Source organism: Balaenoptera ricei, chromosome 15 (assembly GCF_028023285.1).
Source record: "Balaenoptera ricei isolate mBalRic1 chromosome 15, mBalRic1.hap2, whole genome shotgun sequence".
Taxonomy (NCBI): Eukaryota; Metazoa; Chordata; class Mammalia; order Artiodactyla; family Balaenopteridae; genus Balaenoptera; species Balaenoptera ricei.
The window spans coordinates 49,487,010-49,511,917 of NC_082653.1; the positions used below are offsets into that span (position 1 = coordinate 49,487,010).

A 24,908-nucleotide genomic window follows, 5' to 3' on the forward strand; every position below is an offset into this window, starting at 1 on the left:
ACGGTGGAGGAGTCGCGAGGCCTCCCGCCGCCGTCGGGCAGAGAGGCTGGCGGAGGCGGGGCCGCGGCCGCCCCCGAGACGAGCCCTGGCGGCGGCGGCGGCCCAGCCTCTTCTCTCCTCGCACAGCCAGGCGGCCACGCTCGAGGCCCGCGTCGCCATGGCCGCGGTTCCCGAGTTGCTGCAGCAGCAGGAGGAGGACCGCAGCAAGGTGAGGCCCTGGCCGCCCTCGGCCCCCGGGCCGGGAGGCCCCGGCGGTCTCCCAGACCCCACGCTTCTTGCCCTGGTTCCCGGGAGGGGCTCGCGGGGCAGGGGCCGGAGACGCGGGAGCGCGCGCTCGGCGTGGAAAGTTGCTAAAACTTCTCGGGGGAGACCGCGCGGTGCACGCGAGATCCGCTTTGCAGCAAACGACGGAGCTCGAAACCGCGCCCCAGCTCCTCCAAAATACTGGGGAAATTCAATCGAGTCAGGTATCGGGAGTGTGTCTCTTACAACTTCAAAAGCGCTCAGTGCGCCGCTCCGGGAGGGAGTGCTGTCGTTTTTAGCAGGTGCTCAAATAGTTGAACTTAATTTTCGCTCTTAAGATTTGCGTGTTGATGTAAATTACCCCCATGCCGCTTGGATCTTGAGGTCTAAAAGGTGACTAATGCAGTCAATTTATGTCACCATAGCCAATTGAAGATTGAGGCAAGCCTTCACTTTGATTGGTCCTTTACTCATAAGTTAGTTTGAAATTTACAGGGGTTGGTATGAGCCGCAACGTTTTGTGCAGAATCGTCAACAGAAACGTTTTTCTAACAGAAAATGAAAAAAAAACTAATCTAGGAATTCGAGACGCTCTGACATTCGAGTAACGTGGAAGGCATCTCTTTAGAAATCAAAGGCATCTTTGATCCACAGCTCTTTGGAGAGACCTTTTCATCTAGTGGTGCCAAAGCTCGCATACGGCTGCCGGATTGTTCAGCAAGGGGGTCACTGCTGTATTAGTTACTGAAATGAAGCGTGAGGATAGGGTCTTGGTTGGGGTATTTTTATTTCTTTCTAAGTGGAAAGAAGTAATTTTTTTTTCCCTCCCTAAAGCCGGAAGTGGGAACTTGAGAACCATTCTTTCTAGAACATTCCAAAGGTAGTTTTCTCTCTAGAAGTTTAGATGGCTGAATAGAAATTTGGGTAGATGGATTTCCCCCCTCCATCCCCCACCTTCCATCTTCTTTCTTGGTCCAGAATTTATTTTAGACAGCTCTTTACAACTTCAACCGACCTTCCTATTTGTTAGTATAGTACACCTGTGGTTGGTTTTTAAAGTAACTTCCCCACCATTCTGATCCTTGAGCAAAAGAGGATTCTGAAGGCTGTTTCCTTCTTCCTGGTTTTAGTGACTACAGGAAAGGATTATATAGAATTATCTTCCTGCTTTTCTTTTAATTGCAGAAATAAGGAAATAATAAACTTAATAAAATATTACTCTAACACGTGGCTTCATTTTCCTTCCTGATATCCGATACTAGTCCTGGGATGTGGATCAAGTCTAGATGATTTTTACTGTTCACCAAAGGGGAGTTTGGGACAAGAGTGAAATAACAGGAGGGCAAATCTTGGGCAAACTGTTCTCTTGCTGTAATTCAGCTTTGTTAGTTAACTGAAATATTTTACGTTTTTGCTGAAAATGTAAGTTTAAACTTTCTGATTGCTTTGGGATTTCCATGAGGATAGGGGTTCTTGAGGTTTAGATCCGCTAGTAAGGCACGGAACGTAATTAATTCTTGAGGATTTTGAGTGCTGCTGCAGAACTTTTGGCTAGTTCAGCAAAACAGGAGTACTGGCCTATATCCGGTAGCCTGGCACTTTCATTTAGTCGTATCCTTTTGAGCTGAAGGTGTTGATTTGTCTTCTTTCCCAGAAAGCAGTTGTATGATTAATTTGTTGTTTAACTAGTCCTCTACTGATGGCAAAGATGGTGTTCTGGTCTTTAAATTTAGAAAAGTAAGGTTTTGCTAAGTCGAGCCCCTGAGAAATTTAACTGAACCTTTAACATCATTAGGCCGCATCTTCATGATAAAGAAACTGGCGTAGTGCAGCCCCCGCCCCGCCTCCCGCACTGGCTGCATCAACATTCTAAGGTGTCTGGAGTTTTTAATGGTTGGGGAGAGAAATGGAGATTATGCAGGACCTTGTTCCCATAAGATATTTACCCAGGCCTCCTGTTTGCCAAAAGGTCCTTTAAACAGCGGCATCACGTTTAGGCTCCCACTCACGGACTCAGTGTATGTCTATTGTGATGAGTCTTGGTCCCGTTAGTCTTGCCAACCTACGGCAAATGGAGTGCCAGTCCTGATTGTCTCCTGGGATTTTTATTATTCTTAACTTGTTAGTGGACTGAAGCAAATGATCGCACAGGAGGGCTTTGTAAGGGCCCTCCCCAGCCTAGTGCTGTTACTTTCACCTTAACTTTCACTAGTTGGTTACATGGGCTTTGGGTGGACAGTGTTTCCTTCCCAGAGCCAGTCATTAACGTTTTACATTTATGCTGCCCCTCTGGTTTGCAGATTGTTAACTGGTGTGGAAGTTGTCTCTAGGGACACCACTCTCCACCAGCTTAGATGAAGAGTGTTAAAATTTATGTTAGTATAGGAACAGTCCTGAATTTTCACCAATACTGCAGCAAGTCCAGAGTAAGTGATTCTTGTGGACTGAAGTTTTCTACTATGTTTATGGCTTGACTTCTTAAATTCGGGAAGTGTGGCTTCTCAAAGCTGCCCAAGCCTTAGTTCTGGATCAGTAACTTGCAGACAGTGTCTTAAGATCCCCATTTGTGAATACTACTATAGCAGGTCATGATCTGCCCACTTTTTTTTTTTTTTTGGCTGTAGGAAGAAATGGCTTAGGGCGTCTATGAGAGAATTTTCTGGATTCTGAGATCCAAATTCTCATTTGGTATGAGACCTAGTAAGTGACTAACATCTAACGTAGAGCTTCAGTTTAAACCAGGGTTTCTTAACTTGAACACTACCGATTGACATTTTGGGCTTGATAATTTTTTGTGAGGGGGAATTGTCCTTCCTGTGCATTGTAGCAGTATTCCTGGCCTTTATTGGGTGACCGTAACTCCCTTCCCTTCATCAGTGACAGTCAAAAATAAATGCAGACACTGTCAAATGTCCCTTGGTTGAGAATCACCAATTTGAACTTTCTAAAATGGTGTGATATGGGTGGGTCAGATTGTGTTAGAGGCTAATCTTTAGTGTGCCAGTTTGTTTCAAGTTTTTTTTCAGATGCTTGATAAATTCTAAGGAAATAGCAGGCCGTTTAAAACATCAGCATCATTGACTATCTTTGGTAGAATTAGCCTTCCCCCCAGTATTGAGGAGCCTTACCAAAAAATGGTAAAGGGTTCTGGGCAGTTGAGAGTTACAAACTACTCTGTTTACTATGTTGGAGTTCACTGCCCCCTTTGGACAGTGGAAACCTGAGGCTCGGATGCCACAGTACTCACAAAGCATTGTGGGGCAGAATTGAAGTTCACTGAGAAACGTGCTACAGGGTGGAACTTGGTTTAAAAATCCTGCTTTTTTGCTCTGTTGTCCTGATTGCTTGAGGAAATTAGGATGTACTTCTGTAGGTCAGTAGTACCACTGGCCAGTGGTGAAAGGCACATGCAGTGAAGTTAGGTTGTATTTAGGGAAGCAACCTTTTAATGAACCCAATTATTCAGAGAAAAGTATTTTTGAGCTTTATAAGTTCTGCCTGTTATTTTTGAAATAGCGAAGGGATAGTGGGACATCTTGTCTTGCATGAATAGCAAATTTGTTTTTTTACAGGTTCAAATTGAGAAGTTTCTTTACATCTTTACATGAGAAACTAGTTCCTCCCCCCCCCCCCAAAAAAAAAGATACTTCACCTCCAACACCTGTATATTTTCTGATTGGCCATTGAGTTACTCTTAAGAAGAGAGATTTCCACCTAAAAGGGGGATATGGAATTTCTCAGGTGTTTCATACCCCAAAGGCAAACCGTAAATACACAGGGAGGAGTGAAGTTGCAGTTTGAGGTTCAGGAGAGACTGAACTTTAGTTTAGAGATTGGGTTCTTGGCTTGACTCCCCCCTCCCCCCCCCCCCCTGCCCCCCGCTTCCGTTTACAAACTTGGTGTAACTTTTTCAGGCACTGCTATATGGTCTGAAGAGGAAAGTGTAGTTTTCTCAAAATAGTTGCTTATGTTAATCTGTGGTATGAGTTTTCTGCCAGAAGAGTTTATGGTTTACTTGTTTTTGAGGGGCAGATCCCTAAGCCTTTGGGTCTAGTTAGTGTAAACGGTGAGGAGCACAAATGCAAGTGTCGCCAACCTGAAGGCTTTCACCTGATCTTTAATGAAGAGCAGTACAGAGCTTACATGTTGTGCTAGTGGGGACCAGGTATCTGGTGAGTGATGAAGGGCTGAAATGTTTATATCTGAAAGATCTGGGAAATGTGTGGTGCCTCTGACTGGCGTACAAGGAATCCCACCAGGAAGCAGGCAAGCTTTTCTTCTCTCCATGCTGCCATTTGTGTCTTAAACTCATGACACAAGCTCAAGGTCAGCTCTATCCATGTTGCTGAATCATCTTTGTTGGTGAAGGTAAATTTTATTCTCAAATCTTTTTCTATTTCATCTTGGGTTGATCATAAAGTAAGACTGCTTTGTAGTAAGGAGTTGTGGACTTGATAGACCAGGAGGAACTTTTGGAAGGGAGACTTGATGAAATCTAGTAGTAGGTGAAGGGCTTTAGCTTTGAATGGAGGAAATTAGTTTTTTGTTTGTGGCAGCTGCTTCCTCTGTAGCAGTGGTATGTTGATTCCCAACAGAATTTCTGTGCTAGGAGATCATTATAGATCATATGGTTCAACCTTTCACTTTGTGAACTCCTGAAAATAATTCAGGTATCTTGCAATTAGATGGATTGTAATTAGATGGATTTTACAGTGAATTTTGTTTTAGCCAATAATTCAACTTAATCTCTTTCTGGTTCCATGTTGGGATTCCACTAGCTCGTGGGCTTGCAGCCTTGTGAAATGATGATTCAGTTTATCCATTCGCTGAGTGCGCTGCACTGACCTTCTTCCAAGCCTGGATTTCTGTTCTAGGAACTCTGGGCTGCATAGCCTCCAGATGCCCTGCAGTCTGCAGTGTTCTACTGTGGACAGCTTGTGTGTTGGTGGACTACCGGTAAGAATGGTTGGTGTCAGCAGGGATGGGTCCCTGTGGGTCTCATCTCACCAAGATGAGTGGTGGAAATCTGATCACTTGCTGCAGCTCTTTATCTAGTTGTTAAGCTTGTGGCTAATTTCCATAACTATTATCTATGTTAGTAGGCTGAGATCTAGAAGTCTTTGGTTCTGTTGTCCTTGAGGACTATGATATATTGGCAGGCCTGAATTATAGGAAGGGAGAAGCCAGTGGTGGGGGGAGGGAGATGAACACAGATACCTGTGAAAGCAGCTCATGTATTGCACACAGTCAATTCAATTGTTTTTCATGCACCAGTGCCTCAGGGATAAGTGGGATAGAACACAGACAAGTTTTGGTTACCTTCAGGGTGGGAGAAAATAGTAAGAAATAATTCAGTACCATTACAGTATTTGAACCATAAAGAGGGGTTCGGAGAAAGATACAGTATTAGAATTTCTTACAGAGCACGTCCTTCCTTTGAGCTGAAACAGTAACAAAGTAATATAAGTATGTATCACGTGAGTCAGTTTTCAGAAATTACTGCAAATCCACTGTGTCTACCGCAGAGCATTTTTGGATTTATTTCCTCACTAGTGAGTATTGGACTAGGCAAGGTATCTGTACCTGTCCAGCTGAAATATGGCCTGGTTGTTTCTTGCCTGTTCTGGCTCCATGCTGCTTACAGACCATTCAAAGATGATTTGTCGTATTGCCCCTCTCCCTGGTAGGGGTCTTTAGTACCTTAGCCATTGGGTGAAGGGAAAGCAAAGCAGAATCCTTAGGAGAGAAACAGTTTGAAGGAGAGGCACACTGATGTGTTAGCATGCGCTGGCTAAGTACATTTCTGCTTCGGGACTGGAGAATGGAAAGTCATTTCAGTGTATACATGCAGGCTTTTCTTCTATCTGCAGTAGTTTCCTTGCAACATTCAAATTAAGATGGAAATATAGGGGCTGGCATATTCAGTTTCTTGCATGTATACAAAACTGGTTAGACTTAAGTGGCTATTCAACTAGACCCCATTCTAGCAGATCAGAGTTACTGTGGAGATGATTTCTTCCCATTGTGTTTTGTCATTTGGCTGTATGGCAGTAGTGTAAACTGGAGTCTGCAGCTGCCATAACATTTTTTATACTTTATATATCTTCTTCTGTGGGTTCTGAATTTCTGAATCTGGCTTTCTGTGTTGCCCAGCCACAGAGGTGCTCTTTGCCATCTCTGTGCCACTTAACCTTTTGAAGAGGAGGCTTTGCAATGGCGTTAAATTAAAGTCATGTACCAAAGTGAGTCATAAGTGAGATCTGGACCAAAAGTGGTCCTTAGCAGCTCAGAGCTTTGCACATCTGTCCTGTGGCCAGTGTCAGGTGCCCCAGCTGGGAGGCTGATGAACAAGTGAGGGAATGCACAAGGATTGATTTAGTTTTTCTCCTTTTCAGCTCTCTTACCAAGCCTTCAGATTTCTTAAAACAGTTAAAATTTTGTTTTCTAAATGAAGCAATGCTTGTTTACCCCCCTTTTTTCTCACAAAGATCACTGTAATCCTTACTGTAAGGATTAGTCTGATAAGGAAGTATATTGGGGACTGAAACTCCATCTAAAACTTGGAGTATGTGATGTAGTGGTTTCTGTGGAAATCTACAAAAGAAAGTCTGTTTTAAAACTTAACATTGCGCATTGGAGAGTAAATGTGTTTTAAATTTGATTCTCACCAGTGACCTAAGGGAATGGGAAAGGGAAAGTTAACGTCCCTAAGGTTAGACTCCGTTCTGAAGCCTGCCTCGCCTGCCTGCCTCTTCCTGCTGCTTTAAACAGCTGTCCCAGTCATTTTGACACCTGTGGCCCAGGTCCGACAGTGTTGGCCAACAGGGCTAAGGCAGCACTCTGGGCACACACTTAGGCTAGGGGGCAGAGATGGTGAGTGGGCGAAAGTTTATGGAGGCGTGTCACCCACTCGCTGTACCCTCCACCCTGTTGATTATTTAGCAAGTACTGTGCCTTGGGGCTATGGAGTGTTGGTTCTGTTGACCAAGCAGAAAAAGGAATGCTGAGCTTTTAATCACAGTTGATGCTTCCGGAGTGAGGAGACAGTGCTGACTTAGAAGCTTTAAACATTTCACAACTTTTTACTCCTTGGTGATTTATGGGCTTCATTATCTGGAGGATTATCTTGCTACAATACAAGAAAGTTCCTTTGACTTGTGAATAGGGATCATTTGAGTTGGTGATGGTCTGCATACTCAGAATTTTGCCACCATCTTTTTTCAGACAATTCTTTAAGGCCTAAATGCAGACTTTTTCGTGTTATCTGTTGTGGGTTTCTTTTTTTTAATTGTTTGTTTTGTTTTTGTGGTGGGGTGGGAGTGTTCATCATGTCAGGTGGTGGGATTGTTGAGTCCCTTCCTAGGGTGGTATATTTAGGCAAAAGTGATTACTGCTGGAGAAGCTGGGTGCTTGGCATCTTGTTACAGTGCACAGTCTTTCCAAACCTCTAGTGGTTTTTGTTATTTTGTGTCTTCATCATACTCTTACACTAAAAAACAAAATATCTTTACTGACAAGAAGATAGTAACACAGTGAATAACCTGGGCTGTTATACTTCTGTATGGTTGGAGTGTGGGAAAGAGGTGACATCTGATGTTGGCTGGTGAAGTCCATCACCGCTTTGACTGGTGCTTCAACGAGCCCCGTTTACTAGATTACATTCCCCTTGGGTCTTCCAACGCTAATTCCCAAGGCAGTCCTTGTGGTGCTCGCGGGCTCACTGGGCTTGGAGTGAGCTAAAATGGAATCGACAGTGTGTTCAGAAATTGAGAGACTGCCGGAAACCAGGATTTGTGACCTCGTTAGGAAATGGAATTTCAGGAAACATGGCTGTTGTTGCTGAACTCAGGGAAATGCACCTTAGACACGGTCCCTGGGCGGCCCCATCTTTCCACCAGTAACCTGACCCACTTTATTCGTGTACTGACTCTTGACTCATACAAACATGAGATCAGTGGGGTGGCCAGTATTCTCTGCAGTCAAATTTAGTGTATATTTTGAGGTCTTTTTGAATGCTGCATTTGCCCAGTGGTAAATTATCAGAAGGAAGGAAGCTTTTATCAGAAATGTGTCAGAGCTAGAGTCACAGCTGTGATAAAATGAAGTATCCCTGACCTTGAAGCTTTATCTTTGTTTGCAAAGATTTCATAAATGGACATGTGAAAATTAAGCCAAACAAGCAAATATTTCATAGGAGTCATCAAGAATTCACTTGGAAGATGTATTTAGGTTGACATGCCAGGAACTGTTAAGTATATTGTGATCTTAAAATACTTGATGTTAAAAATCAAGTTCTGGTGGCAAGAATGTGAGCCTTAGTTCTTAGAGGAAAGCCATTGTTTTAGGGCTCACTCTGGTTTTTGCAATTAAAATTAAAAAAATTTTTTTCTTGGTCACAGTGCTGAAGGAAAAAGGGAAGTACTGACAGTTTCTGAAATACTACAAAGGAGAGAGAAGTAATCCATGTGTTCTTAGAGAATATGTTTAATCTTTTTATACCTAATAGAACCAGTTTTTCTATTTTCAGAAGTTCATCAGTCTTTGGTCTTTTTATTTTGAAGAAAGGAATTCAAAGGGAAATTTAGAGGGAAAAACTCAGGATTCCCTGTTCTCTCATCCTCTTAACTCCAGTCTTCACTTGACATTTTCCTTGTGTTAATAGTCTAGAGGGTTCTGGCAACTTTAGCACTAGGTTACAGCTGGGGGCTGGGGGAAGGATGGGATGTTTAATCCCTGCAACCTCTTATTTGTGTCAGGCCTTCAGATCCACTGTCAGCTTGTCTGTCTTAAGAATGAAAGAATTTATCATATTTTAGATTCAGTAGGAAAGCTTTTTTTTAAGGAAGACCATTTTAACGACTTTTTCCTAACAGGCCACTTCTTCCAAGAATTCTTTTTAAACAGGCAAAACTGGAGTTGGATATTATTTTCCTCTGAGTTTCCAACTCACAAAAATCATTTACTTTTGTTTCCAGGGCAGTGCTCACACTTGTCCCTTATATGTAATCGCAATGGAATTCTGATAATTAAGGCCTTTGTTGGTTTTTACAATTCACTTCTTGTGTCTAGATTTCTCATCTCCTTGACAGTCCCTGAATGTAAATAGGTCCACTCTTGAGTGGATTTTTATCTCTCCGCCCAAGATCCCATACCACCTGACTGTTCTCTGTACTTCCCAGCCTCTAACTTTCAGATATACATACAGTCTGTTAATGCCTCTTGAATGTTCTTGTAATTTGGGCATTTATGGAAGAAGTTCAAGATTTCATTCTATCCAGTTGAAGCCTTCTTATTCTTAGTACAGTTCTTCAAGTATTTGGTTAAATGTATTTTTCATGGACACAAAGTATGTAATGTACATGATATTAGAATCATATAGTTGCTTTGTTTAGATTACAGGAATTCACTGGACCCACCCATGCATTTAAGAGCAGGTTTCCCCACAGTTTCAAATATTATCTCAACTGACTTTGTTCTACATAGAACAATAGAAGTCTTATACAGACTGCTTTTTAATTACGAGCTCCCCATTTTTTGAAAGGATACTTTTTAGGACTAAAATGAATTTGAGACTAATAGCCAAAAAATGTATTTCAGCTGAGATCTGTATCAGTGGACCTGAATGTTGACCCCTCGCTTCAGATTGACATACCTGATGCACTCAGTGAGAGGGATAAAGTCAAATTTACAGTGCACACCAAGGTAAGTGACAGAATGACTTCAGTAATAACAACAGTGCCAGGTTGCAGCCTTGTTAGTCACAGTGGGTGTGAGAAGAGACCTAGTGACCTGAGTGCAGTGTGGTACTCCTGCTAAGTGAGGCCCCTCCCTCCGCTTGCTCCTAGTAAGCATCAGATGAGTGCTCTTCTTACAGCATTTTCTACTGTGGTGGAGCCCTGGGGCTGTGGGCTTTGCTGGTGTTTAGTGTGGCTTGTGCTCTGCTCCGTGGGGAAGCAAACCAGGCAGAGCCACAGAGCTGGAGCCACCTGCCACAGAACTCCACCTTTGTTTTTAATTTGCATGCGTGGGAAGTGCTTGCTTTGCCCATATTTACTAAGTTCTTGGCCGTCACCCCACCTATTATGATTCAGAAGAGGTTTTTTTCGTCCAGATTTTTAAAAAATTTTACTTTGAAGTATAACCGATATATAATGTTGTGTTAATTTTTCTCCAGATTTTTAATTTGACAAAAGCAATATGCCAATCTGTGAAAAATATAGAAAGTTTAATTTCTTGGGATCTTTTCAGGAACATTTTTAGCCTCCTTTCTCCTTCCATACTAGTTAAAATGTATTGAGTGCTTGTCTTATGCCAGGCACTTTTGTAAAGGGTTTACATGGGCTTAATTTTCTCTTTCTAACAATCTTATGGTATTCTGTTATCCCCATCTTACAGGTGAGGAACTGAGGTACAGGTTTAAATGAAGTAAATGGCTGAGGCACAATTTGAGTCAGGAAGTTTGAAGCTAGAGCTCTTGGTTTATGCCATCTCCAGCATAATATTGGTAATATGTTGTCTCTGAGGTCCCCTCCCACGAGGTTTTCTCTGCGTACCTTGGTGGCTTGATTAACATACCTGTCACTCAGGCAGCGTGAGGCCTACGTTTATAGGTTATAGATTATATCTGTCTGAGTTGACCTGAAAGGTGGAGTTGTGTGACTAGAATTCCGTAAAGAATGTGCTGAATCTTAGCTTTGTTCTTTATTGGATCTCATTAAAAAACTGGATGTTCTATTATGCAGAATTTTCCCATAGTGCACTGCATGAAACCCAAGCCACTTTATCTGAAAATAGTAGTTAACAGTTACTTCTTTTTTCTTTACAGACCACGCTGCCCACGTTTCAGAGCCCAGAGTTTTCTGTTACAAGGCAACATGAAGACTTTGTGTGGCTACATGAAACTCTTATTGAAACTACAGACTATGCTGGGCTTATTGTAAGTACATTTTGGGTAATCAAATAATTACTGAAGCCAATTTCTTCTCCCTTGCTGTTCATTTTGTTTTGAGAGACTTTTACCCACTTTTTTTGTAATAGATTGTGAAAATAGTCTGATTTCATTTGTCAACTGGAGTATGTGTTCACTATTACTGGTAAAATCTAAAGTATGTGAAAATAGCGTTTTAGCTGTAAGATGAAGCATAGTCTTATATTCTGTACAATAAAAGAGAGTAAGCAGTTTCATGGTGTAAAGTCTTGTCTACCTTTGCGTTTGGCATTTCTCTGGCATTTCCTTTCAGCCATCAAGTGGAATTGATCTCTGCTGGTGGTAGTGTGTGCTGGGTTTCTCAGGTGTGTTCTGCTGAAGGCGTAAAGGGGGCAGTTGTCTTTGTGCTCGGCCCTTGAGAGTTAATGCGTGGCTCTGGGAAGAGACTTAGCTGATTTTATTTATTTTTATTTTTTGGCTGCACTGTGCAGCTCGCAGGATCTTAGTTCCCCAACCAGGGATTGAACCCGCGCCCTCGGCAGTGAAAGCGTGGAGTCCTAACCGCTGGACTGCCAGGGAAGTCCCTTAGCCGATTTTAAAGGAGAGAGAAACACGGCTTTTCCTGCCAGGCCAGCTGAAGAATCTGGCCAAATAGTTAAACAAAATCAGTACTGAAGCTTATGTTTAAGAATGTCCACGCAAAATTAGAATCTTTTATCCTCTGGAATAAATTCCTTTATAAATCCAGAGATTATTATCTTCATCGTACTTCATTGGCTTCATTTTAGCATTGATTGTAATATATAAATTAAACTGACAATTGAAGCAGGATAAACTGTCATACCTACCAACTGTCCAGTGATTGATTAACCAAACAAATGATTGCAGTCAAAGTGAGTGCCCGTTGTAGGGGACACTTCTTTTAAATGGCCGAAAGGAATAAGGTTAAGAGAAAAGTGCAAGTTGATTTTCAGGCAGCCCCACTGGGCTCCCTGCCTCCTGTGCACAGGCACTGAGTTGCACGTCTCTGGGGGCGAGAACCCTCACAAGTTACTGCCTTGACTGCAGATTCCGCCCGCGCCTGCAAAGCCTGACTTCGACGGCCCTCGAGAGAAGATGCAGAAACTGGGAGAGGGTGAAGGGTCTATGACCAAAGAAGAATTTGCCAAGATGAAGCAAGAGCTGGAAGCGTAAGTGCATTTTCTTGATGGGGGCTCTACCCTTTGAGAATAAAAATGTGTGCAGAAACGAGAATCTGACAGCTAATTTCAGTTAATTAGTTACCTGGCTATTGTCTTCTCAAACCACATTTTGCAGAGTGTGGGTGGAGGGACCTGGTCTTTGTACTTTAGACATTGATTCCCTGGGGACTGCTGACACTGAGTAGATGGTGGTTCTATCTGTAGACCATGCTTGTCGTGGAGTGTTGGTCTGGCATAAAGTGAAGAACTAAACGTTTGTCTTTATATATAAACAAGTCTTCAGGCTGTGATAACGTACAAAACTTTCTTCCCTGAAGTTTGTTTACTGGAAGTATAGCTGAAACTAGATGGCAGTGAGTGCTGCTACAAAGAAGCATTCTAAGAATAGCCACAGCTATGGCTCTTTTAATCTGGTTGTAATTCTTTCAAAGAAGAATGGATTCTTTATTCTGTATCATAGTTGGAGGTCTGCATACAGTTTCTTATGACGCCATCCTTGCACTTCTTTCCCTTGGCTCCCTCCCTTCTAAGGCATCCATCTCAGCGAGTCTCTTCAGCACGCTGCCACAGGCGCATTAGCCTGGTACCCCGTGGACAGCTCTGAGGATAGAGCGCTGAACACAACAGACTCAAGTTCCTACTGTTGGGAAGTTCTGAGTCATCTCTAGTGTGTAGATTGAGATGAAGCCACTTTGTAGTTTCTGATGGTTCCAGGCTTTGTTAGACTCACTGCTGTGTACATGGCTGCAAAATTAAAGGGTTTTCATGGTTTTAAAGAAGCCAGTGTTTTGTGCTTAAGTACACGTGGGTTTGGGCTTCACAGACGTACCCTATCAACTCTGGTTATATCGCTTCCCCTTTCGGTGGCTGTTCCACAGATTCCAAAACGAGATCTGCCTTATTACCTAGTTGGATGCTACATTATACCAAGCTGCTTTGGGTCCAGTTGAGGTGTTCTGCATGGCTGGAGGAGCAGCGCAGTGAGGTCCCAGGGAGCAGTGTTGGGTGGTCAGCTGAGCTGAGGCCTTGTGCGCTTCTCTTCCAGTGAGTATCTCGCGGTCTTCAAGAAGACTGTGTCTTCCCATGAAGTCTTTCTTCAGCGGCTCTCCTCTCACCCTGTTCTCAGTAAAGATCGCAACTTTCACATTTTCCTGGAATATGATCAAGATGTAAGGCATTTTTATTCCATTTCCATGATCCAGTTAAAATGTACAAAGAATATACTTGATATATTTTCTGAAAAATTGACTTTCAAGGTTGAGTTTCTTATCAACACAACAGAAACCTTTCTTAGATGCTCCTCCCCTTGCCCACCTCCCCGAGGGCAATAGATCCAACGTGTAAGGCATTTTAATAAGATGTTGCATGTAAATATTTTGACCTTTATCCCCTCAGTTAAGCTTGGGATTATTCGAAAGAATTTAAGTTGATCCACATTTGTTTTTTTCATTGAAAGGGAGACATATGCTTGCTTTTTTACAAAAATACGTTACATTTCTTGCTGTTTAATATGTATGAGGCAAGCCCTGACCTACACATTTCCTCAGAAGTCTTCTAACCAGTGAATAATCAACATAACAGAACAGTAATTCTACCAAGAATTTAAAGGCACAAAGACTTGATATTGATACCTAGATGGTTTTTCAAAATATCTCCTAAGTCACACTTTTAGAATTACAACCTGTGCTTAGATTTAGCTGTTTATTTGATATTTAGATCTGTTGTTAACGATGGAATTAGAGGTATCTTAAGTGTATGCTTATACTAGTAAACAGTTACTTGGAATGTGTTCAGGACTTGATGGGAAATATATGTACCGTTAACTGTTTTGGATTTCTCCTTAGCTAAGTGTTAGGCGGAAAAATACCAAAGAGATGTTTGGTGGCTTTTTCAAAAGTGTGGTGAAAAGTGCTGATGAAGTCCTTTTTTCAGGAGTTAAGGTAAGTGGCCTTTAGCTGTTTGAGAAAATTCTTCTCTTTGTGTGAATAGGTGACTTTTTGTTTCTTCAGAATAGGTATTTGTGAAACAAATAGTATTAGCTTCTCAAAAATGTAAATAATTTTTTTCAAATTTGGTTATTTTTATCTACTCATTGAATTTTCACTTATTTTCCAAAAATACTCCGTTCTTTCCCAGGAGAAGGGATAAGAACCTTTCCACACTTAAGTCTTCATTTTCTCCTTTTCTGTAAGGAGAGGTTACTCAGTTAGTTATTTTTTTAAAAAATAAGCTACAAGACCAGTATTTCATGCTATTCTCCAGAATTGCACTGTCCCCTGGTAGCCCCGGCCTCAGGTGGCAGTTGAGCACTTGACAGATGCAGTTGGCTGGTGTAATAAAGGAACTGAATTTTATGTTTTGTTTACATGCTGGATTTCAAGGACTTGATAGGAAGAAAGAACCATAAAATATGGGTTTTTCCTATTTCTTTTTATAATGTGGTTACTACAGAAGTTTTAAGCGGCACGTGTAGCTCACATGTTTCTATTGGACAGTGCTGTTCTAGAACATGAAATAAATGTACAAGTTTCTCACTAGCCTTGTAGGTGTGGTTTATTTCTTCACTCCTCAGCCCCCCTCCCTGCTACCATAACAGTTACTGTCTGGTGTCTGACTTTGCCACTTGAGGGCTTGAGTAAGGAGCCCAGGGTGTAGGTGCTGAGAAAGACAGGGCGTTGTCAGAAATGTGGAAGCTCTGGGGCTGTCTCTGGCACAGCTGAAGGTGTGCTGTTCCCACGCATTTAACGTATACAGGCGTTTGGCATCCCTGGTCAGTGCCCGCCAGGTGCCAGCGTTTCCTCCCAGTCTGGAACCGAACACATTTGGCAGGTGCAGGTATCCGAGGCGCGGGAGCCACCCACCGGGCGGAACCACCGCTCTAGCGGAATTGCTGGAGGTTAGAGAGGATGCTGAGTTTTACTGGGCTGTGCTAAATGGCTCTTCAAAATGGTTCTCTCTGTTGACATTTCCTGCCAGCATTTCACTTTTCCTAATCCCAAGTATGAAAAGTCCATTTCAAAAAAAAATTATTTTTATTTCCCTAGTCTTTAGAGGTTAAACTTATGCATAAGCTTATTTCTTTAGTGTTTTTTTATAATATAAAATACATATTTGTATTGTTAGAAGTTTTGCTTCTTAAACCTCTTTTTTCCTTCCCTTTAGGAGGTAGATGACTTCTTTGAGCAAGAGAAGCATTTCCTCAGTAACTATTACGATAGGATCAAGGGTTCCTGTGCAAAGGCTGACAGAATGACCAGCGCTCATAAAAGTAAATATGTTCGCCCATTAGCCCCTTAGTTTGCTAATGTGCCAGCTCTGCTCACATAAAAGGTCTGTCCTTGTTCCTGCAGATGTAGCGGACGATTACATCCACACCGCAGCCTGCTTGCATAGCCTGGCTTTAGAAGAGCCCACGGTCATCAAAAAGTAAGTTTTTGTTGGAAGACATTTTCTCTAATCCCCTAATTGAAAACTGTTGGGTGGTAAAATGGGTAATGACTACACAGGTTCAGTTCCGCTCTTGAGCCAAGCCCATCTCTGGTCGACCATAGTCTCCAGCACTCACTTTATACTATACACCCTCTGAACGTAAATACTTGTAAGACGTTTGTAAGGGACTCAGGGCACTTCTGTACCAAACGTGGTAGCTGTTGGTCAAAGCCTTTATTTCTGTCAAACTTACATGTGTCTGTTGTTGATTATTTTGATTTTGGAATTGTCTTTGAGAGAAGTTTGCTTTGTGTTTTCTGGCAAGTGGTGCTTGTGCTTTACTCGGTAATGCCCTGGGCTGACTTGAAGAGATTTGGTTAAGGTGGCCATAAGGGTAAAGTAATGACCCCAGTCTGATTTTGAGCATTTTTTTATATTAATTTTTCACAGTTTCTTCATTCTAGTTATTTCTGGTGTGAGATGGAATAGTTGGCCCCTTCCATACCTGTGGGTTCTGCATCTACAGCTTCAAACAATTACAGATAGAAAATACTTGTTTTTAAATTCCAGAAAGTTCCAAAAAGCAAAACTTGAATTTGCTGTGCATCAACAACTATTTGCATAGCATTTACGTTGTACTTACAACTATTTACATAGCATTTACATTTTAGGCGTGATAAGTAATCTAGAAATGATTTAACGTATACAGGAGGGTGTACGTTATACCATATAGATAAGGGACTTGGTCAACTGTGGGTTTTAGTCTCTGTGCAGGGTGGGCACTGTATCCTGGAACCACCCCTCGCTGTTACTGTCAAATGACTGTGTTCTACTTACACCTAGGCTTGGTCTAGGGGGCGTTAGTATTTCAGACTTGAAAATGGGAGTCAGGCTGATGGCAGAACCAAGACAAACTAGTAGCATATTTATGGCTTAGAACCTGACCTTGGCTAACACAAGTTTAACAGCGGATAAGAACTTGGGGACACGGGTTCTGCACAGCAAGGTGGCTGAGGGGCAGCAAGAGAGGCCAATGCCGGTGAGTGCGGCACTGGAAATGTGCTCGATTTCGTAACCGTCTTCTCTGCTAGATTGGGCCACTTGTGATGAAAGCGTTGCTTTGATAAGTTAATTCTAAAGCGCCACAGACTAGGACTCCTGAATTTACCCATTCATGTCTTAGAGCATTGATAAGATCATATTTCATACATGATTTAAGACCGTAAGCCAAAATCGTGTATATTTGCAGGTACCTGTTGAAGGCGGCTGAGCTATTTGAAAAACTTAGGGTAAGGATTTTTATGTTGGTCTTCAAGGTATGTATTTTATAATCTGTAGATTTCTGCTTAGATGATGGTGGCCTTTGGTTTTTTAACAGAAAGTAGAGAGTCGAGTCTCCTCAGATGAAGACTTAAAGCTGACAGAGCTCCTCCGATACTACATGCTCAACATAGAGGCTGCTAAGGTGAGGGAGTTCTCGCAGAAGAGGTCTGATGATACAGATGTATTCTCTTTGTTAAAAATGAAAGAAGATGGAAATTTGTCAGGATTGTTCATGTAAGTGATGTCAGCCTAAATAAAGAAGTAAACTGAGGCAAGCTCGAGTTTCTTCAGGAATAACAGAGGAGTCGCAGTGTGGGAAACACTGTAGCAAGCCACAGGAGAGTCCATTGAGGGTGTGGGGTGGGATGTATTTTGGGGCAAGGAGTGCAAAGAGGAAGAGTCTTTGGCAGTAAGATGGTTGGCGTGAGGGAGCTGGTCCCCAGCAGTCAGCTCATTGGCCGGTGTTCACTGGTCGGGAGGTAAGTCTGGGTCTCCTGTGTATCAGATGTTTGTGGGAAATCAGTCTCTCAGTTCTTAAGTTGTATAGTTATATTCTGAGGGTGCGGGTGTGTATCCTCCAGTTCCGTTTTAGATTGAAATCATCTCACAGTGACGTTCCTTTTTGTGACACTGTGTCCTTAGTTTGCATTGCTTAGGAACTTAGGGGCAGTAGGGCTGGTGCTGAGTAGACAGATAATGGTTTGGGAGATTATATGCTGTTGGATGCAGAGATAACCGGACACATGCCAAAGGGGCTATTTCTGAGGCAGAAAAGGCTTTGGGGTTGTGATCTTTTACTGAATTGCAGTTGTCACTGCATCCTTTGAGTCATAAAGCATTACTTAACCAAAAGCAAGGTGAAGTGGTCAGCAGAATGACCTTTGGGAATGGAACGTGCATTCTTCACTGTCTACACTGTCCTGAAGAAAAATGTTTAAATTATTTTTATATGAAATATACTAAACTTGGCAGCATAAAATTAGGTAGGGAAAATACCTAATGGGAAAATGTCATCAGGAAGTAGAAATTCATTCTTTCCCCCATAGTTTAGTTTTATTTTAGGTGACTTGTCTTGTGGCATGTTTTCTTAGAGAAAAAAATCCTGTAGTCGTCACTGTTTGGTTCCTTCTCTTGATCCATATAGAGAATTCTGGAAAGGCTGTCAACAATGTATTAAGCATTGCTATTACCAGCCTAATGTTGAGATTTAAGGGGGGGGGGCGGTGCAGGAGATGGTTGATGTCTGACATTTTAGGCAGTGCCCCAAGGTACTTGTCTGTTTTTTAGAGTACTTCAGATAGTCTTCCTGTTCTGTTCTAGAGATTTTTCGGTATAGGTTTAACTACCATGTATCATATCTGTTAATTTTCTTCTCAGGATCTCTTATACAGACGCACTAAAGCCCTCATTGACTATGAGAATTCAAACAAGGCATTGGATAAGGCCCGGTTAAAAAGCAAAGATGTCAAGCTGGCTGAGGCACACCAGCAGGAATGCTGCCAGAAATTTGAACAGCTTTCTGAATCTGCAAAAGAAGGTTGAGTGGGGCCACTCTTTATTTACTTTTTGCTTTTTATTTGGAAGTAATTTCAAGCTTACAGAGAGAAGTTGCACATATGGTACAGAGAACACACATACATCCTCTGCTTTGTCACTTGCACACGTACATGTGCTCCTACTTGTGTGATTTTATAAACATATCTGGGTTGGGTTTTTTTTAACCTTTTGAGATTAAGTTGTATCTTTCTTAGTTGTTTTATCCCTGAAAACTTCGCTGTGTTTCTCTTACATCCCTGCAGTACAGTTACCAACTTCGGTAACCTTTGATACAATACAGAGTTGTCCCCTCCCCGACTCCTCCATGTCAGCACTTGGTGCTGTCTATCCTTTATTAACACAAGCCTTCCCTTCTCTCCCATAGTTTTTTTTTATCATCTTCGTTAGACTCATGGATTCCTGTTTTCAAAAAGTTTTAAAATTCATGACTGTACAAAGTTATTTTGGTGTTCATACTGTCCAGACTGAGCCAGTGAGAGTGCCTTTAAAGCTGGCGTGTCCTTATGACACCCCCATATTTTTGAGGATTAGATGTTTCGTGCTAATCTTAGACCTTTTCTACTCCAGCCATGAAAATCGCCATTTCTTCTAGGAGCCCAGATTGAGTGCTATGTGTGCTCATTTCTTCTGGGGTGCCTCTGCTTCTAGACCTTTCAGCCAACAGTGGGGAAATGTCAGGATGTGTGCACACGCGTATATACTCTTCAGGGATCATGAGTCTGCAATAATGACTCAGTTGTATTCCATCTCCACAGGGTTGGTTCTTGCCTTCTACCATTCCAGAGTAAGGGGCTTTTAAAATATAATTTAGGACTTCCCTGGCGGCCCAGTGATTAAGACCCTCTGCTTCCAATTCAGGGGGCACAGGTTCAATCCCTGGTCAGGGAACTAAGATCCCGCATGCCACGCAGCTTGGCCAAAAAAATAAAACAAAATAAAATTGGGAGATGGTGTACCATGTCCATTGAACATGAGTGTAATAGGTAGTCTTTTCCTTAGTGGGGATCTCACTGCCCTGAAGTTCTTAGGGGCCATGGAACATGCCAGAGCAAAAAGTAAAGACTGTGTCTTCCAGAATGTGAATGTAAATTAGAGTGGACACTTGATTCACCCTCAGAACACCCTCCCCCTTCAAAACTCAGGTTTCCATGTGGAATCCGTATCTCATTATAAGACTGTTTCCTCAGAACCTTCCCCCTCCTCTGTGGCGCTGCAATCCCGGTGTATCTGGAAGAGCTCTGCTCCTTTGTCTTGGCTCCTCTCTGTTCAGGACTCCGGTGCCCTCACTGAGGGACAGGGCTTCTCTGTACAGTCTTTGCAAATGGCCTGCAGACACGCTCCCATGGCTGCCCTTTGGATTCTTTCAGAGGAACCTCCTTCTCGCTGCACTGTAGTTTAAATAAAAATTCTAGCTTTTTGAAAAAAACAGCTAATTTAAATATATAAGGAAAAAGAACACTTCAAAACTACTGAGTTGAAATCTTAGGTTATTGTATAGGCGAGAGTTTAGTGGCTTTGAGAATTTTTTTAAAGAGAAGCCACAAAGCTTTACAATGTGCCAGATTAGGCCTGTCTCTATTGCCCACGGTTTGTCCCTTTGTTGTTTGATCGTATCCTCCTTATTCAAAATGTAAGCCTGGGTGTACACTATTTAAAAGTGCAGTACTCTGTAGAATAATGAGATAAATGGCTCCTAGGCTGTTTGTCTTACGTTGAGGTTCTAAGGTTATGGCTGAATTGATGGGAGCTCTTGCAGAAGCACAGGGCAGTGGGCAGGTGTCCTGGGAGACAGATGGGTCAGTCTGGAGTTCTGGTCCTGGAGGGAAGGAGAAGAGCTTATTTTGACATCTGACAAGACCAGCCTGATATATCCAAGTTACTGTCGTTAAAATCACTATACATTTGTTGAGTTTTTATTTTTTAATGTGGCTGCTTGTATTACATTTCTGTTGGACGGTGCTGTGTAGACAAGATACAGGACTCTGAGCACCAGCTTAAGCTAAGGGAGGATTTTGATCACAGGAGTGATGGTGAGAGCTGCAGGGTAGAGCCTGAGTTCACAAGTGTGTGGAAGGAATCAGAGGGAGTCTGATAGGACACTGATCCTGAATTTTTATGATGGATAAACACAAAGGTGGCATGTTCTGTAGCAATAGCCACAAAAAAGCAGTTTTCAAAGTTTAAAAATGATCCTTAAAAAAGGTCATTGGTGCAAGTACGTGTGGCCCACTACCTCCCTAGCCCACCCTCCACAAGCACTGGTTCCTAGAGGGAAAGGGCAAGGCAGCTCAACTCAGAAACCTCCAGGTGTTCAGGGGCCATTCCTGGTGACTGGGGGTGTGTTCCAATGGTAGAGATAACAAAAATGTGAGAAAATGTGGTGTAGGGTACCAAAGCTTTGGAGATCATTTTATTTGTAAGAATGGTATTTGGAAGTTAAAGATGAAGATTGTTCTGTTTTTCTTGGTAAACTTTACTTTGTAGAGCTAATCAATTTCAAACGAAAGAGAGTGGCAGCATTTAGGAAGAATCTGATTGAAATGTCTGAACTGGAAATAAAGCATGCCAGGGTAAGTGTTATCTTCAAACTAAGTCAACTTTGGGGGGTCTTTTTCAAGTTATTTACCAATTCACTCTTCCAGTGTCATCAAGCAGATGGCATTTGCTTTGTGGTTTTAATCCCCTGAGGTGTGGGTGGGAGCCACTTGTCAGAGTATTTTTTCCACTGCAAACCAAAACTCCGTATGTCTTGATGAAATACTGCTTTTTGAGAAGAGCATTCTTGGTGGCGGTTACCCAGCTTCTCTCTTGATGTCCTTGCGGGCCACACCCTGAAGGAGTTTTTCCAGTAATTTGTGAGCATCCATCATAGCATTTATAAGCTCTTCGTTATCTGGAGTTTTCATGGTAGATTTTTTTTTTAAATAGTTTTCGAATTTGCTAAGTGTCTTCTGATATTAAGTCCCTTTTGGTTTAAAAAGGAGGAAAACTTCCTCATAATGTTTGTAGCATAATTTAGCCCAGAAAAGATGGAGAACAGTGGTTCTCAGTGCTAGAGCATATTGAAATCCTACTGGGGAGCTCTTAGGGGTTTTTTGTTTTTGTTTTTTTTGTGCCCAGGCTCATTCACTCAGGGTTTCTGGGCTCTTTGGGTGGTTCCTGGGTGCGGCAGATACTGAGCCTCAGGGTGCTGTCTGAGCCAGGGCAGTCAGGTCACTGTCGCTGGCCATCTGCACTGGTTAAAGCGGGAAGACTGAACGTTTGTATGTATTTTGAATTCCTTTATTTTGACCACAACAGAGATGCTTACTCACTTGCCTCTTTAAGTCCTGCTGTATATGGCCTTTTAAATTGGAGTTTTAAAGTATCATTTATGGGTCATTTATGCGTAGTGTTCTGAGTATTCTAGGTTTTTTGAATTCCTTTAAAGTGAGAACTTTGTACAGTATTTCCTGCCAAGTCCTATGTGAATATTTATCATTTGTAATCTCATTTATAATCTCACCCATAACTACTTTTTAGCAACTTTTTTTTTTTTTTTAGCAACTTTTTATCCAGTCTTTCCAAGGCTTTCAAATACCACATTTAGGTTAAGTCACATGAGTGGAATTGGCATGATGGCAGTGGGAGCAAACCTGGGGTGTGGGGTGGAGGTGCTGAAGTGCTGACCAGCCCTTCTGAGGGTGAGGAACTCCCCAAAGTGAAATTGGGGTGAGGGGAATTGTGGTTCAGGGGTCATTTAATGAAAAGCAAGCACCCGGCCAGATGTCTTGTGACAAGCGAAGTCGGTGGGTCTGAGGTCCGTGCCTCACCAGTGCCCCGACGTCTGTCTTCTAGAACAACGTCTCCCTCCTGCAGAGCTGCATCGACTTGTTCAAGAACAACTGAACGAAGGACGTGAATGTGAAGAAAGCCCACATCACTTGCACTCAGATCATTACCGCGGAAGATTTATTACCTTTGGCTTTAGTTTAAAATTATGTGAATAAATATTTTGATTTCTAAAGATCTTAACACTTAACCATGTTGGTTTAAAGATATTTCTATTGCATGCTACTTGGACATAACTAATCTTTATGCATTTAATACCTCAGAGTGGGTAGAATCTAAGTACTGGGTTCTCCTCTAATTTGTCTTTCGTAATTAAGAAAGGGTGCGGGAATCTTGCGCCTTCTGGAGTCTGTGTAAGCAGTGGCCTGGCACACACTGCCTCACTGTTCCCTGTGCCCATGCCCCTACAAACCGGTGACTTTAGGGTAGGTGCCGATTATAACAGATGAGTCAGCCGCTTGCTACAGGTAAGAGACATTCCATCTCTTCATTAGGTAATTTCCCCCTTTCTTACTCTCCTGGTTCTTTAATCACCTTGAGTTGTTTGTACTATAACAAGAGCAAGAAAAATCTCATATCTTTATATACACCCTTTGCAACTCCATTTTTGTAGTTGGGAGATAAATATTTGAGGGGAAAGAAGCATCTTAAGGGTATAAGAACAAGTAATAAGGCCTAATTTAGAAGGTGGCCAGATCTACATTAAGAAAGATGTGAACCCCCTCCCTAATGGGGGGGGGCGGTATGTGTGTGTTTGGACTTTTTATAAAGTGTACAATAAAATAATCCATGCTCTACTATGGAGTGTTTTTGTGGGAAACAAGGCCAGGTGCGCCCTGAGACTGCAGTCGCAGCTAAGCCTTGGTGGTGGTGAGGGCTTTGGTATCTGCCAAGCGTTGTCCCAGCCTCTGTTCTAATCTTAACAGTTTAGAAGACTGCAGACCTGTTTTTAAGGGTATATTTGTCCCATCATCGGTGTGACTGAGCCTTAAGGTGGTGCCTGCCAGGTTTATGTCTATCTTTTGTAATTATTTGAAAGATACTTTGAGACTATGTAAAAAGTTTACCCACTGCTTTTAGCCTGTTTTAATCAGCCGTAACTGGTGTGAGGGTTGTAAAACTCTGGTTTTGGACACCATAGGTGACTTTTTCTGATGTTAAACTGATGCCGAAGTCTTGCCCTCCCAGCCAGTTACAGTGACTAAAATTTACTAAACAAGCCCAGACACAGTAATTCCTGCCCCCTTCACGTGAAGCGTTTGGGAGGCGTGGTGCAGGAAGCGAGTGCATTTAAACAAGCTCTGCTCCAGTCTGGGTTCCTAACCACGTCTCGGTTCCCGCACACCTGTCACCCCGGGATCCCCCACAGTAACACAGCCGTCATGTGGCGTTGGGGTGTGCGACTCTGCCTAGTGTGCCTGGGTCACAGCTGGTCCCAGGAGTTCTGGCTGTGGCTCGCCTTGCTTCAGCCCGTGACTGGGGGCCACTTTGGACTAGGTCTGTTGCTGGATGTGGAACAGGTGGTTGGGGCGCTGGGGTCCAAGTCCCGGCCCTGCTTGGTGGCTAAGGGGGCTCCCTTCTGAACCAGACAGATCTGTAAGGTGCAGCAATGCTTTAAACTAGGTGCCTCTCAAGTTAATTTTATACGAGTGATCTCGGAGTGTTTGTGTTTACCTTCTGCACTAAAGTCATGGGCCTGCTGGTCATTCATGGAACTGCACGGGGTTCTGGGCGAGTGAGGGTGTTTCTAGTCCTCCCCTTCCCTGCCCACGTCGGCCAGTGGAGCCATTGCTGCCTCTGCAAACCTGGGCTCTTCCTGAGGAGCCAGGCGACCTGGCTAAGAGGGAGCCAACGCCCTGATGCAGGAAGGCAAGGCTCGGTGTGGGACTGGGTGCTGACATCTACGTGCCGCCTGGCGGGCGGCGGAGGGTGCAGACCCAAGGGAGGGGCTACCTTGTGCAGCCTCAGCAGGAGGAGAGCCAAGTGGGAAACTTACAGCTGCCCAGGCACCTTCCAGGGGCACAGGTGGGCACAGAGCATTCTAAAATGCTTTTCCTCAAGCCCATGGGTGAACTGGGGCCACTTCTGTGTGGTGTGTGGGAGGCTTTTGTTGGGGTGTCTTCTGAAAGCTTCAGTGCGTGTGCTGTAGGGTTGAGGATTGCTCTGAGAGACCTGGTAGCTAGTGACTCTTCTGTACCACATACAGTGCATGCCAGGTACTGCCTTCGCGGTTCATCTGAGGCGATGCCTAGACCCAGCTCTGTAAGAGGTGGTTTCCATTTGGAAGTCACTTTGCACCGTCAGCTTCCACCTGTAGGGGCAGAGGCACCCAGAGCCCACACGTGCCCTCAGCTTGTGGGACAGAGGGACAGCCCGGTGTCTGCAGAGTTGTTTCC

At 43.0% G+C, this 24,908-nt stretch overlaps 1 protein-coding gene and 1 non-coding gene across 2 annotated transcripts; both read left to right on the forward strand.

Moving 5' to 3' along the window:
* The first annotated feature begins 41 nt into the window (after positions 1-41).
* On the forward strand, positions 42-23,309 carry SNX5 (sorting nexin 5). The gene is made up of 13 exons (XM_059898832.1): positions 42-208; positions 9,841-9,945; positions 11,069-11,179; positions 12,239-12,360; positions 13,418-13,541; positions 14,217-14,312; positions 15,535-15,640; positions 15,723-15,798; positions 17,051-17,090; positions 17,180-17,266; positions 18,502-18,661; positions 21,166-21,251; positions 22,519-23,309. The coding sequence occupies exons 1-13, from the start codon at positions 158-160 to the stop codon at positions 22,567-22,569; spliced, it is 1,215 nt and encodes a 404-aa protein (XP_059754815.1). The 5' UTR covers positions 42-157; the 3' UTR covers positions 22,570-23,309.
* Positions 5,041-5,277, forward strand: LOC132350052 (small nucleolar RNA SNORD17). Its single transcript, XR_009497809.1, has one exon. It is a non-coding gene; the product is annotated as a small nucleolar RNA SNORD17 (small nucleolar RNA).
* Positions 23,310-24,908: the final 1,599 nt, after the last annotated feature.

Bases quoted from the DNA above. Each gene is read 5' to 3' on its own strand.
- SNX5 (XM_059898832.1), top strand. From the start codon at position 158: ATGGCCGCGGTTCCCGAGTTGCTGCAGCAGCAGGAGGAGGACCGCAGC. The intron at 18,662-21,165 runs GTTGAGTGGGGC...TTTACTTTGTAG, and splicing joins TTCTGAATCTGCAAAAGAAG to AGCTAATCAATTTCAAACGA. The intron at 21,252-22,518 runs GTAAGTGTTATC...TCTGTCTTCTAG, and splicing joins TGGAAATAAAGCATGCCAGG to AACAACGTCTCCCTCCTGCA.